Here is a 16072-nt window from a genome sequence, read left to right as displayed (position 1 = left end):
TTGAAGAATCTAAAGCTAAAAGAAATCTTATAAATCCTTTACTGATTTCTCACTGTCTACAGAATGAAATTCAAACTTACTAGACTAAAAAATAAGGACTTCTATGATCTGAACTCAATCTCTCTTCCTAATTTTTTCCTATCTACGATAGTACTTTGATAATTGTGAGTGATTACCTTTCCAGAACTTCCAAATTGCCAAACATGAGCACCAATATAGCATATAATTTCTTCCATAAAATGCAGACATATTCATTCACTTGTTAAACTAACTGAAAAATTTAACCCTCTCATATCCCTAATAAAAAGTGTTAAAAATAAGAAAAGTAGAGAACAAAAAGGTTGCAGTAAAGTTGGGTAACTCCATATCTACATATTCTTTCAAAATTATAGACCATGTCAAAGACCTTCCAGAACATATACAAACAAAACTGTAGCAAGTAAATCTACTTGCTTTTTCAATAAGTAAACTGAAAAAAAAAAAAAAGAAGTAGAGGTAATTTATAGATTTAAACAGACAAAACTGAACACAGTGTGTGGGCCTTGTTTGAATTCTTATTTGAATAAAACAACTGTAAAAACAAATGATGTTATCAGGAATTACATTTAATTTTAGGGGCAATACAGTTACATTAAAAAAATCCATATCTTTTAAAGATACACACTGAAGTATTTATGGATGAAATAAGAAGATTATTTAGATTTGCTTCAAAATAATTCAGGGGAGGGACTGGGAAGCTGAGCCAACCATATACCAAACCCCAATCACACAGGAAGATAAGGTAGCTTCTCCCATAATGACAACAGCTAATATTTATTGAACATTTACTAAATATTAGGTACTTTTCCGTACATTTATGGTTGAGAAAACTGCAGCTTAGAGCAGCCAGAATTAAAACCTATGCCTGTCCAACTCCAGAGTCCAAGCTCTTAACCACCAGGACATACAACTGCCACTATAATTGCTTTGCCATTCCAGTGTTAGACCATTCTACTAAAAATGTTAGTTTTGATTAAAATCCATCATCCCTGCAACAACGACCCTATTTTTCCCATATATAACCACAACATTTTGGACATTCTTTCAGCAAGTATTTACCGAGGACCTACTACGCACTGAAAGCTGGTGAAAGTAGATGAAAAATCCATTCTGCCCTCAAATAGGCTCAAGACAGTAGGAGAGAAAGACAACTAGAGACAATGATACACTGTGATAAATGCCACAGAAGATACAAAGGGTACTCAGAGACCACATAGGAAGGACAAGTAAAGCAGAGGCAAAGGACTCTCAGAATAAGAGTCAAAGAACAGACCCAAACAATGAACAGAAAATAATGAGAAAGACAAAGCCCTTGGAAGGGCCTTCCAGGCATGTCTAAGGTGATAAAACAAAGCATTTATGGAAATATAAATATTTTCGGGATGTCGGGTTTGGGGACCACAGCTTTATAACACTTATAACTCAGCACCTCTGAGCAGTGCCTCTAACCTATAATGTTTCCATTCTGAAAGAAACAATTAAATATTGTCTTAAGTCACTTCTGAAAAGGAGATTATTTTGAGATTAAATTTAGTCCCTTTTTCAAGCATGTAAAATTTCCATAAAATGTAATTTAGCTGGTAATGAGCTGCCAATCTCAGTGGTCTGAAAAATCTTTTGCTTTTTAAAATACATGGAAGCTTAAAGATTTATTTCATCTCTAAGGTCTTTATATGAGTAAAATAAACTGCTATTTTTAAGCAGTCATACTCTTTGCATTAAGCAATGAGTGACTGAAAAAGAACTAATTTCAATTGGAGATTATTCCAACTCATAAACTAAACTTGTCAAGGATCACTACCAGTATGCGAAAAAGATGACCACATTAAATTCTTATGGGTGTATTACCAATACAACTTGGCTGGCCTTATTAGTGAGCTCCAAGTAATAAAGCTGATTTCCAATCATAAGAAAAAGTTGATCAAAACAATTTGCTTCTGATCCCGCATATGCATTTCATGTTATTTTTTTTCTTTCTGGACATCACTATCATCACAGTTAAAACAACAGCCAATCTTTATTGAAAGTTAACTATATGTCAGACAGTGGTGCTAAGAATTTCATATATATTAACTTATTTGATGAATGCCTAGAAAAATCCTAATAACTTCTTACAAAAATTATTTTTTCTAATTAAAATAAATATTCTTATTGAAAACAAAATGCATCCCCAGAACAACTCAAGAAAGTAGGACAAATTACTGTTGAAATATTTTCAATGAAACATATGAAGGACATGAATAAAATGGAAATACATAATTTAAATGAAAGCTAGGAACTCAATTTAATTTGGTAGTCCAAAAGAACAAATAAAATCCATTTTCCCACAAAAAGTACATTCCCCTTATTTGACTTACCTTGACAAATGGGAAACAGGATTTACTTCTAGAAAAAAAAGTTAAAGATGTGATTTTTATCTTTTTCCGTATGAACTGAATATATGTGAAAATTAAATAGTTTGAATTCTGTATTTACTAAAATTCCTCAAAGCCCTACACTTTGGAAAGTAAATCATTTCCAACACAGCAGGTAGTATGGCATCACAATAGAGCAGAAACAGCAGTAGCTGAAGAAGAAAGCTAAGGTTCTAATTTTGACCACACTCTTAAGTTACACCTATGAACAACATGAGCAGGTCATTTAACTTCTCTGAGACCAAGTATCTTCATCTGTTTCATGTTGGAATTGTTTCCAATAATTCTGGATGATAAAATAGCGAGTGCACCTGTCTACTAGAAGCAAGGGCAATGGGATGACTCAACCAGTAAGTATTTGCTACCTCAACAAAAAGCTTGTAGTCTGGAATCAGGCTCAAATCTTAGCTCGACCAGTTACTAATAATGTGATCCTGGAGATTTAATTCTCAATTTCTCTGAAAAATGTAGATAATTACCATACCTATCACATAAGGTTGTCATGGAAATTAAGTCAGAAATATACAAAAAGGGCTTAGCACCATATCTGGCACTTAGCAATGAAAATTAGTTATTATAATGATCTCTACGGCATTTTCTGACTAATATTCACTAAATATTATCATACTGTATCAGCACAAACACCATCAATAAGAACAAAAAACAATGGTTGTTTTGTTTGGTTTAAATATGTATTAAAAATTAAAAGCTTTTTATTCTGAATGTTTTTCCTCAACAAAGCAGACATCTATATACTATACTATAATTTTTTTTACTCTTATTATCACAATAATAAAAATTGAATATTCCAAGGCAGGTCAAAAGAAAAGGTTTAAGGATTATGTAAGCATTATTTTCCTCCTTCAATTTATTCAGAGACTGCTGGGAGATGGGGGGCAGGGAGGGAGGTCCAGATGCTTTTGTAATTCCCAAATGACTTCTTAATTTAGCATGCATTATGGAAGAAACTGTTCCTGACATTAAAAATTTGATTGCTACTTCAATAACAGATAATGAACTGAAGTGTTATAAATTCCATCAATTAGTTCACTTCTTTAAAAACCTTCATCAACATTACTACATATATTTATTAAATACATTTATTTATACATATATATGATAAATTACATTTATTCCTCTTGGAATGGAAGAATGATTGCTGGCTTCTACTCCTCAGGGCAAAATCCTGGTGCTAAGTTCTAAGAATACAGGTACAAATGGAGTAGGGATGGCACACAGCCTATTATAAGCCAGTACATGACTACCCTAAGGCCTGTAGGGAAGGAAGGAGGAAGCAGAGAATGTTTTAAGGAGAAGTCAGTCAGATTTGAAATGCTGAATACAATTCCAATAAGGTGGACAAGGTGACAGGACAGAGAACAAGAGTCTGGCACTAAGGAAACAAAATAAAGTGACAGAAAATCTGACTGGCTAGGCAGACACGTGACAGACCATTAAAAGACTCCTTTATGGCATGTGCCTGTAGTCCCAGCTACTCGGGAGGCTGAAGCAGTAGGATCATTCCAGCCCAGGAGTTCCACGCTGCACTGAGCTATGATTGCACCACTGCACTCCAGCCCAGGTGACAAAACAAGACCCTATCTCTCAAAAAAAAAAAAAAAAAAAAAAATCACATAAAATAAAAATTAAAAATAAATTAAAAAGTAGGGGGAGCCAGGTGTGGTGGCATGCACTTGTAGTCCCAGGAGGCTGTGGTGGAAGGTTCACTTGAGTCCAGAAGTTCAAGGCTGCAGTGAGCTGTGATCATGCCACTGCACCCAGCTTGGACCACAGTGTAAGACCCTATCTCTCTCTCTCTCTTTTTTTTTTCTTTTTTTTAAGAGACAGGTCTTACTATATTGCCCAGGCTGGTCTTGAACTCCTGGCCTCAAGCGATCCTCCCCTCTCAGCCTCCCAAAGTGTTGGAATTACAGGCATGAGCCACCATGCCCAGTTCCTTTTTTTTCCAAACCTCCTTTAACATGGAAAATGTTGCTTGGATTTTATCCTGAAGAGATGTTGAGGTCTACATTTTAGAAAGCGTATTTTAATGTAGTCATTAAAGAATTTGCAATAACATCTCTAAATATGCCAGGTTGTACATTCAAATATTGAGGAAAGGTACTGTAGTCATTAGAAATACAAGAACTTTACTACAAGCAATTGGTTAAAGGATTACTGCCTCAGGCTACAAAAGAGATTGTGAAGGTCTGATCTAATGCCAAGGTCATGCACTGGGAATGGAGGGGATGGAGGCATATATATAGCGTTTCCATATATATAGAAAACACTCAGAACAATAGCTTCATTTATATTTATACATACACACACAATTATTCTAGTTAATCCTCACAGTATTCCTTTGAAATCATTTTTTTTTTTTTTTTTTTGAGACAATGTCTCACTCTGTCACCCTGGGTAGAGTGCAGAGGCGTCATCATAGCTCACTGCAACCTCAAACTCCTGGGCTCATGCGATCCTCCTGCTTCAACCTTCCAAGTAGCTAGGACTACAGGCACACACCTGACACCCAACACCCAGCTAATTTTTCTATTTTTAGCAGAGATGGGGGTCTCGCTCTTGTTCAGGCGGGTCTTGAACTCCTGAACTCAAGCAATCCTCCCACCTTGGCCTCCCAGAGTGCCAGGATTACAGGTGCAAGCCACCATACCCACCCTGAAATGATTCTTATCCCTATTTTACAGATACAGAAATTGAGGTTCGGAGAGATTAAATAATACAGTCAAGATCAAAGGCCAATAAATAACAGACCTAGGAATCAAACCCTGGTGTGTCTGACTCCAATACCTAACTCCACTACCCCGAGACATGCTTAGAAGGTAAAACTGATTGGGGAGAAGGTGGGAATAAAGGTTAGATCAAGACAAAAGATCTCTAAGAAGTGAACAATCCAAACAGAAGAATACTCTTTAATCTCTGAATCCTTGTCTTACTTTCAGAAAGAGAAAACTGAAGTTTCTCTAAAGCACCACTATTGAAATGAGCATTTGCTGTTGCTTTGTGTCCTTTCTATTCTTTTTCCCTACATTATTTTTGCTATCATCATTTCCTCCCTTATTTTGCTGCTATGCTGTGATTTAAAATACTTATTCAATTGCTTCTCAACCTTTTGGCTGAGATCAAGTGTAAAATACTTATTCAGCTCCTTAGAGGACTTGAGGGGGGAAAAGCATATAAATCAAAATAAACAGAAGCTTGATTTTACTATAAAAGCCCTATTCCCATGTATTAAAAAAATGTAAATATTTGATACCAAGGACTTAGTTTTTTAAAATTTGTAACAGTAATGTAGTTAACTGTCCTTATTTTTTTAGAAATACATAAATATTTACAGATGAAATTATAAAATTTTTTAAAATTTATAATAGTAATGCAGCCAGCTGCCCTTATTTTTTTATAAATACATACTTAAATACTTATAGATGAAATTATAAAATGCCTGCAATTTGCTTTGAAAGGTAACACAGTGGAGGGGTCAGGACTGATCATTGTTTATCGTTATTGGGCTAGGTGATGGAAACTTTCACTTTCATTATACTATTGTGTCTACTTATTTGAAATTCTCCATAATTAGAATGTTCTCAAAAAAAGTTCCAAGATTTATTCTAATGCTATATAAGGAGGAAAAAACAAAACAAAAAAGTCTATATATACACCAGTTTTTCATTAACTTTCATTCTAATTTTAAGGTTGGCTTTCCAAACTAACATTTTGATCATAACCAAAAACATCACATTTACATTTTAAGAAGCATTCTATGTTTATAAGTGGGAATGTAATTAATAACCCAAGGGAAAAAATTAACCAAATGGTCAATCAAGCAACACAATCTCCCCACTTTTATTACAACAGACCACAGATGAATGTCCACTAACTATACAGTACTTGAATATACAACCTGACATATTTAGAGATGTTAGTTATTGCAGATTCTTACATTGAGAGTATTCAGAAAATTCTCTGAACTTGTGGGTTACCAGTATTACACTGTATTTAATTACAAATTCTTGGAACAGAAATATAAAAAAATAGTTTTCCAAATTTCTTTTTCTTAATAGTGGAAGCCGCCTTATCTTGTATACACTCTTAAGAATATATGTCAACTAAACATTCAACAGGCACTGAAGTATGCATTGACTGGATAAACAACAAGAGTCTTTAGAAAAGGAATGAAAAGCAAAGCAGTAAAGAGTGGAGACAGTTATTTCAGGTTACTTTTGTTGGAAAATACAGAAATAAAACAGTAAGTACCTTGAGAGAGTATCAAAACTGGAGAAATTACATTTTTTAAATCTGAGGAAACCTGAGCATTTTATCAGACTAGTTTCGGACAAACTTCCTTCCAGTTCAGACTCTGTCACTGACTAACCGTGTAAACTTGTGCAAGTCACAATCTCTCTGAGCCTCGGTTTCCACATCTATAATGATAGTGATATTATCTTCCCTGCCTACATTTAAGAAAATCAAATGGCTTATCAATATAAAAATGTTTTACAGACTGTAAAGCACAATACAAATGTATGATTTTATAAAAATCTAAGAAAGAAAAAGAAAGAAAGAAAGAAAGAATAAGTAATGGGAGAAAATAGCAAGAGCATACTGAGGGATTTGTCCTATAAATCAGAAGGGATTCTTATTTATCTAAGATAAAAGGGGAAGAAAGAGGAAAACAAGTATTTCTGAGGTATATAGTTCAAATATGATTCTCTTCCCAACAGGGAATTAATTAATGCACATTTACTAATTGTTTTTCAAACCTATTTTGTTTGTTCTTTTATACTTTATTCTGATCTGTCAACCAGAGTCCCAAAATAAATATTCAACACTATTACTTTTATCTGGAATTCACTTACTTAATTGGTTCCAAGCTATCATTCATATGCTCCTTTACGATTCTAGGGCACTCTCACATTCTTGAACAGAGTTTCTTTATACTAAATTGTCAATTCATATACTTAACTGTGTATGTAGTCACACCCACCAGCGGAATTTCATGAACTTCCACTATGCTTATTTACAATCCTGTTGTCAAACTAAAGCAGCAAATCTCTCATGAACTTGAACTATTTCAGTAATTTTCATTCTTTTTCCTCTACATAATCTTAGCTTATAGCTATTTAATTTTGTGTTGCCTACATTCTAAGATAAATCAAGATTACTTTTGCTACCTTTGTCTAATCATGACTATATACAATTTAAGCTTATAAAATACCTTATTTAGTGCTAAGTTGAAAAAGAAAGAAGGGAAAACAGAGATAGTAAGTTAATGCTACCTGTTTTAAGTATCCCCCTCTTCCTTCCTTAGTCCCCTCAATTCTTACTCAGAACACTCATTTCAAGTTCTACTGCTAGATCAATTTCATACATTCTAACATTTTTCAACTGACTAGCCATCACCAAACCCAGCATGGTATCTCCCAGGCCCAATGCTAGAGCTATATAATGGGGTAAACCCTGCCCTCAAAGCACTTGTGGACTAGAGGAAGACATCACCTTGTCAATAAATATATTTCTAGTGCCCTAGAAACAGTTACAATACAATGCAAATATCAAAATGAAGTACCAAAATAGAGGCATATACTTGATGCTACAGAAGCATAAAAGGAAAAAAAAAAAGTACTACCTGGTACAACTAAGGATAGTAAAGAAAAGGAGAAACTAACTAGAAAGGAGTTTTTCCAAAAGCTCAGATATTTTATTTTTAGGATATCAAGTGTATAGTAACCAATTTACCACCCTTTACTACCTTTTGTTGAAATACATGTTAACCAGAATTATATTGCACAAAATTTTAGTTCGAAAAAGTGTACTACCTCAGAATATCCTTAAAGCTTTCCCTCATTACTTCAATGCACAAATATTTCTACCCACTACTCATCCTTCCTTCCCACTACTCAACAATTCTAAGAATTTGTCTTATTTAGCACTCATTAAAATATATACATAGGCTCATGCCTATAATCCTAGCACTTTGGGAGGCCAAGTTAGGAGGATTATTTGAGACCAGCAGTTCAAGACCAGCCTGGGCAAAGTGGTGAGACCCCATCTCTACAAAAAAAATTTTTTAATTATCCAGGTATGATGGTGTGCACCTGTAGTCCTAGTTACTTGGGAGGCTGAGGCAGGAGGGTCACTTGAGCCCCGGAGTTTGAGGATGCAATGAGCTTTGACCAAGGCACTCCAGTCTGGGCAAGAGAGTGAGACCTTGTATCGAAAAAATACATATACATATATATATACACACACACATATATACATATTTATATATATATATATATATATATATATAAAGTGCCTTTTGGAGAACTTATAAAAGATATGGGAATGATTATATGGTCCTACCTTCCAGACTCCTTATGAGTACTTTCCTTTAACTCCCACTGTGACTTACACAGTAGATGCTCAATGAATACTTTTAAAAATCTCTGGCAACACAATGAGAATTACATATTACACTAATATTAAGCATCTAATAAAAGCTAAATTAAAAACAATTCTTCAGCATTACAACCTACACATGAAAAAGTGGAGGATAGTGACTAAGAGCAAACAATTTCTCAGCATTACACTTGTTTGCGAAGAAGGGATAGAGCAGTGGTTAAGAGCACAAACATGGAAGACACACTGCCTGACTTCTAATCTAGACCTGCCACTTAATCAACTATGTGACCCTGGACAAACTACATAACCTCTCAGGGCCTCGATTTTCTCAACAATAAAATAGGGATAAAATATCATCTATCTCCTATCTCACTGTGAGAGTAAATGAGTTAGAATAGTGCTTAGACCAGGCCTTGCACATGATAAGCACTGGACTCAACAGCAGTAGTAGCAGTGCTAGTGTCACCATCATCAGAAAAGTTGGAAATTTTTTAACCAGAAATACAAATGACAACACCTTTCATCCGTGTGCCTCCTTATAGTTACAAAGCTCTTTTACAGAAGATGTAGACCAGGAACATAAAGAACAAGAGCATTACAAGTTCCACTTTGGGCAGTCACACACAGTTTTTAATCCTGGCTCTGCCATTAGCCAGCTATATGACCACTGACAACTAAGTAACTACAGACAAATTATTTCAACTTTCAATTTTATGAGCCTTAATTTCCTGATTTGTAAAATTTGATAAACCACCTACATTACAGGAATGTCCTGAGGACTGAAGAGTCAAGGTATCTAAACCAACAAGCACACTGTCAAGTTATAATTTGTTCCTTCTCCCCGCCCCTACATCTCACATGGAGTATCTCATTAAATCCTCATCCCACCACTATGAAGTTCATATTAGGTTGAAATATACAAAAAACAGCAGAATACTGGCAATTTCTTATGTTTCAATCTAAAACTATTTCCATTTACAAATGGAGAAAATAGCTCAGAGATTAAATGATTTATTCAAGGCTATATGCATAGTAAACGATGGAGTTGAAAGTTCAATAATTTTTCATTCAGCCAGCTCACTAATTTGTTCAGTGAGTCCTGCTCAGGAGGGGAAAAAAACGTATACTAATCACTATAAAACATGCAAAACTACTGTAACCTACAAGTTTTTGTTTTGCTATTTTTAAAAATGAGGGGGGGAGCCAGATTTCTAAGACCCTTTTGATTTTAAAAGTTATTTGTAGAGCATCTATGTGTGTGTTGGGGGAGGATTAGGGGAAATCAGAGGTAAAGAATATTAAAGGAAGCATAACTATACTAATTCAAAAAGCAAAATTGGATCTAATTAGAAATTCCACTAATTAGAAACTCCACAAGGCAGCTAAACATCAAATATTCATGCTGGTAAAAGGTTTGAGGTATTCAACAACACAGATAACTTGTTTGCCAAACACTCAACGAACAGTTATATTAAACATTGGTACACAAAGATATGCATTAATATACATTACTGTAACAAAAAAAAATTAAGGGCTTTTCTTCTAGTAGTAAGAGACTACTTTAGTAAAATTGTATAACTGCTAAATTTATTGCTATAAATTCCACAAGGGCTTTAGGATTAGATCACATAAAACATATTTGGAATACAATGTCTGTCCAAACATGAAAAGTCCTATCAAAATTCACAGTACTAGTAAATAAATAACACATGGTAACAGAACAAGGCCTCATAAAACTGGTGAAATATTTAACAGTATCAAATATTTACTATGATTGGTCTACAGTCCTATTCTGCTTCTTTTCTCCTTGATTTGTCATTCACCATTTTTTTAGAAAAACTGTGTGAGCAACAAAATGAGGATAATAAATAGAAACCTGCTCTTTGAACAGATTTACAATGGAACAGTTTTGTTTTAATCCTCTTATTGGCGTCTGCTCCAATCATGCAATGATCCCACAGCAAGAGATTATAACGCTTTCCCCGCCCTCGCCACCCCCATCCCCAACGCTGAAAGAAAGGAGTTGGAGGAAAACAGAAGAGTGTATAACAGGTAGCCTCCGAATTGGCAACATTTCCAGGAAACTAAACTGTCTCGGGAATCGGTATTAATTCAGCGCTCTTATTTTTCAAGACCCTACCCTTTAGCCATTACAGATAAATGGTTTTTCAATCCCATAACAACTGGCAACTCTTCACGTGCTGCGGATTCCACCTAGCATCATCACTTCTTGAGCCATTAAGCTCGCTGGGCGGGCAGTGTCATTACAATTACGTCTGTGCGGCTCGTCTCAACTCCCCCAAACAAAAGTCCGGCTGAACTGCGCTGTCTCCTAAAGCGCGACTCTGGGCGCTCGCTCTTTCCCACCAGGTTTCGCCGAAATCTCCCGAGGGTGACCTCTACGCCTGGGCACGGGGCCTCGCATGTCGCTTACTAAGCCTGGGAAGCGAAAGAACCCGTGGCCCGCAGCTACAGCTCCATTCCACACCACTGCCTCGGGGCGTCCCGTGCTGCGACTGGCTTCCGACTTGTTCGGGAACTCTCTTTTCACCCCTGCCGTAATCCTGGGCCCCAGCTCCGGGCTGCGCTCGCCCGCCGCCAGGTAACCGGGCTCCGGCTCACCCCGTCGGGTGCTCGGGGCCGCGCAGTTAATGAGTAACGCGCCCGTTCCCGGGAAGGGGGACCGGGGAGGAGCCGCCGCCCGACGCCCACCAGCGGCCCGGGGGGAGCCCGACTGAGCCGCGGTGTCGAGCCGTCCACATCCCACCGCCGGGGGTCTCGGACCCCTCGCGCCCAGCCTGGGAGCGCGCTAGCCGGGCCAAGGCAGCCCCCGCCGGGTCCCCGCGCGCCGCACCCTCAGTCGCCCCGGTACCTGCACCTGCCGCGGCCGCCCCTCCCGGCAGGCTCGCGGGAGGCGGGCGCGCGGGCGCTGAGGGGGGCGGTGCTCCACGCCCCGGGCCTCTCCCTCCCGCCGCCGCACTCACCTGACGAACCCACCGTGGCCGCTGCCCACTCTCGGAGGCGCTCGCAGAGCCGCACAGAGCGCGCCCCGAAGCAGTGAGAGGTAGAGGACAACCGCGGGCCGAGGCCACTACACTCCGCCGCGGCGGGCGCACTACGCTGGGAGCCGCCACGGGAACGCGGGACTGCGCCTGCGCTGGGAGCGGGGCCGGGGGCCGGGAGCCGGGAGCGGCCGGTCCCCGCGGAGGGAAGGCGGGGCTGGGGGCGGGGCCGGGCAAGGGCAGGGCGGGGCCGGCGTGGGGTCGGAGGGGCCGATGCGCTTCCGCGCCCCCTGGCGCCAGACTGGGCTCGTCGCAGGTGCGGTGGCGCGGGCTCCAGGTTCCTACGCGGGCGGTTCCCCTGGGAACAAGCGCGAGCCGGCGCTGAGAGATGTTTCGCTGGCTGGAGAGGCGGCCTGGGGTTAACTTTGAGTACGTTGGGCTCGCTACGAGTGGGCAGAGGCACGTTTTCCGTGAGTTGAGGACTGCTGGAACCGACCTGAGACTCAGCGTCCTTCTATACCTTACAAACGTGTGTGTGTGTGTGGCGGGGGATGGGAAGGGGAAGTCTCATCGAACTTAGATCCCAGCAGCTACCAGAGCATTCGAGAATGTTGTTTCTGTATCTACCATCTCTCATCTTTTGTGTCAACTGTTTTATCAAACTTCCATCCCACTTTAGGTCCCCCAGGTAGGAAAAGTGAAAATACAGAAAGAACCAAGCTCCTAAAATTCTGACAAAAAAAAGAGGCAGTCACTATATGTGTCCCTGGGTTTAGTAAAAGGGACATTCAATTTATGTGATACACGTGTTGAATAGGACCATCATTCTGTGTATTGATCACATCTATTAGAGGCAATAAAGTATGCTATTGGAATCAAAAATCTTGGGTTTGAATCTGCCACCTATTAGCTGTGTGACCTTGGTCAAGTTAATCTCTAATAGACCCAATTTCTCATCAATAAATGGGTATAAGATTTGTTCACTGAGCTCTGAGTAGTTGAGAATTTAAATGGCTTAATATTTGTAAACAGTGCACTGCATGACAGAGTGTGCCTAATGAATATTAGCTATTATGAATAACATCACTATTATCATCTGCCTATAATCTCACCAGAAACCTAGGAAGTCGTTTTTTATTCATTTATGCCGCATCTCCAATATGTCACCAAGTCCTACCCATTCCTATTCCCAAATCATTCTTAAATCTATCTCATCTCATATTCATTGCCACTAGATATGACCTTTCTCATTATGGACTCCTAACTATTCTCCCTAACACCATGTAGTTGGTCATTGATTCATAAAACATTTACTGCACTAAATGTCTATGCCTACTGCTAGACATGGGGACAGTAAAACCATTACAACGTCCTCGCCATCCAAGGATTCAAACATAGGGAGACAAGTATGTCAATAATAACTAAGTGGATGAATAAATTCAACACACAGCAAACCACTTGGTTTCCCCAGTCTTGCCATACTCTCATACATCCCTGTCTTTCCATATGCTATTCCTTTTTCTTGTTATGTCATGATCCCTTACCTTTTCCTTACCTAGCTAATTTTTTATTATCCTTCATTATTCATTCCAGGTGTCAATTCTATTGTAAACCCTTCCCTGTTGTTTACCACCTAGCCCTAAGCCACTCACCCCAGTATGGGATAGGTGCCCCTACCTTTGCTCCCACAGCACTTTATTTCTTTCTAAAACTTATCACAAAGAATTATAATTGTAGTTTTATTTCTCCATTTTCCTAATTAGAGCTTCCTGAGAACAGGCACAAGGCCTGACATGAAGTAGGACTGGCTCAATAAATGCAGAATGAGTGGATGACAGACTTGCAGAGTGCACTGTCTTGGTATACGAATGTTTAGAGGACACGTCCTATGATACATTCTACATAAGACCTAAGACTTCATACATCTACAGGAAATAGTAAGCAATAAGCCATATGCCTGAATCCTGCGTTGGTCCATTTACAAATCACCTGCCATCTACAAGGCTCTTTGGAACATACTTAGAGGTGTTTTCTCTTGAGTACTTAACCTGCTCGCACAGTTTGAGAATGATAGGTAGTTATATATAACAACACTTGAGTATCCTTGCATAGATTACAGAATGTTAGGCACTCAGAATCCCAGCCTACAAATATACAAAGTACTGTGAGCATCCTAAGTTAGATTGCTTACCCATATATCAAAGGGACAGATACTTCAAAACTTCAAAGTTATGATAAAATTTATAGTGTCAAGTTTGCCCTTTTTTCCCCTTTGTTAAAAAATAAATTATACAATTATATCAAATATTACACATAAAATAAGATTGATTTAAAAAAAAAAATCTTGTCTTTTCCATTTATACTTGGGGCCAGAAAACAAAGGAAATGAGTGCAAAGAAAGATACAGAAATTTTAAGTTGAACAAATCATTCTAAGGTTGTTACCCTTCGTTATAACTTTTATTGCCTGTTTGCCCATTTTGTTTTCAAAGGAAATGCATATTTGCCTGGTACTTTCCAGTTTCAAACTGACTTCACATTAATTATGTCATGAGTCCTTTACAAAAAACAATTTGACACGGGTGAAAAGGTGTTTATTCTTCATCTTTATAGATAGAAAGCTTAGACCACCAAAGTTAGGGCCCTGATCTTTAGAATGAAGATTAATATCTTACAAGCAAATGAATTCCAAACTCTTTAAAAGGCATATTGGACTTTCATGTCCAGGACTGTGTCAGACAAGAGACTCTGGCTAATTCTCCCATCAAAAGCAATTCAAAGTGCTGGATAAAATATATGAAACATTTATCAAACATATATCAATGAGTTGGCAAGAACATAAAAACCATCAGGGGCAAAAACTGGGTAAAAGTGGGAACCCAGACAGTAAATAATAACAATCCAAAATTGAAAGAGAATAAATAAAGTTACAAGAGAACTTTTTAGTTCTAGTTACCAGGGAAAATGTACCAAAAATAGCCTATCATTTTCTTGTCTAGCAAAATAGTGATTTGTGGGCCAGTGCTTGCATTCCTATAAAATTTTGCTTTTGCATCTCCTGTACAAAAGCAGAGCTATCTCTAAAGTCTTTCATTAGATCAATTATGGAAAGCTCTACTTTTCAAGCCCCTTTTCTGATGTTGGAATAATCAACTGGGAGAAATTGGATGGCTGATAGAAAGGGTTAACAGAGAACTTAGACTCTAAAAAGTATGATTCCCTTCAAGCAAATCATTTTAACAAGCTACATATATATAAGAAAATGTTTTGGGAATTAATTTTAGATCCAGTTTATCATACATACATGCAAATTGCAATCAATTAAACAAAATATGTCTTTATTGCTTCTCTATGCCAGGTACATAAAAAAATAGTCTTCAGTAAGAAGGAAGAGAAGGAGAAATGAAACACAATGGCAACAACCTTGCCCCACAATGGAGAATGTGCCTGAGAATGGAACTAACATGGAGAAGGCAGATCTGAGAGACAAGAAAACCAAGTGTGGGTCCTGATGACATCATTTGACTTCCTCAAGCAAGCTGAAGCCAGATACCCAGACCTTTTGGTTATATGAACGAGTAATTTTCTCTTTGCTGAAGCCCATTTATGTTGGGTTTTCTGTTACTTGCAACTGAATATACAGAAATAAAGATGAGAAAGGAGTCAGTGATAATTCCAAGTTTTAAAGACAGTATCATCTACCTTGCCATACATAGTGCATACACAAACCTGACTTGACTCTGATAAATTTTATCTGTTCAAAAAAATCAAATCTACATTCAAACTGAAGATATTTGATATGATTGGGAGTATTCACAATAATATCATGAAAGCTCTGAAAATGCAGAGTCATAAATTACTGGAGCTGGCAGAGACCTTAAAGTCATCTCACCTCACCACCTATTTTCACAAATGAGAAAACTGAGACCCAGGAAGATTTATCCAAAGTAACAGAGCTAATATGTGCCAAAGCTGGGTCTTGAACCCAGGTCTTTGGATTACTAGTCTGTATATTTCCATTGTATTATCCTGACACATGAAAACAGGACACCTAAAAAAGTTCTCAAATATGTTTGAAATACATATAATACAAATACAGACAACTTCCCATGAAGCAACTATTCTAAAGGGACTATATTCATTTTGAAAGCCTGGGAGTGCCAGCAACACTCATCACATTCTTGTGAGGATAGATGGTCTTTCTGCACAGTGTAGG

At 38.0% G+C, this 16072-nt stretch overlaps 1 protein-coding gene across 2 annotated transcripts in view; it reads right to left on the bottom strand.

Annotated features, from left to right (window-relative positions):
- Positions 1 to 12035, bottom strand: part of RAB3IP (RAB3A interacting protein) — a 50366-nt gene extending 38331 nt beyond the window's left edge. The window contains exon 1 of one of the 2 annotated variants that reach the window (XM_069489469.1): positions 11840 to 12035. Coding sequence is in view for 1 of the 2 variants with exons in the window: in XM_069489468.1 (XP_069345569.1) it covers positions 10996 to 11033 (38 nt within the window). In the remaining variant the exon portion in view is untranslated. Of the gene's footprint in view, positions 1 to 10995; positions 11590 to 11839 lie in introns of those variants that run through there. The other variant, XM_069489468.1, reaches the window with a different exon arrangement.
- Positions 12036 to 16072: the final 4037 nt, after the last annotated feature.

This window comes from Eulemur rufifrons, chromosome 16 (assembly GCF_041146395.1).
Source record: "Eulemur rufifrons isolate Redbay chromosome 16, OSU_ERuf_1, whole genome shotgun sequence".
Lineage (NCBI taxonomy): Eukaryota > Metazoa > Chordata > Mammalia > Primates > Lemuridae > Eulemur > Eulemur rufifrons.
The sequence above is the reverse complement of the archived record's forward strand: the minus strand, read 5'-3'. Positions and strand labels throughout refer to the sequence as shown.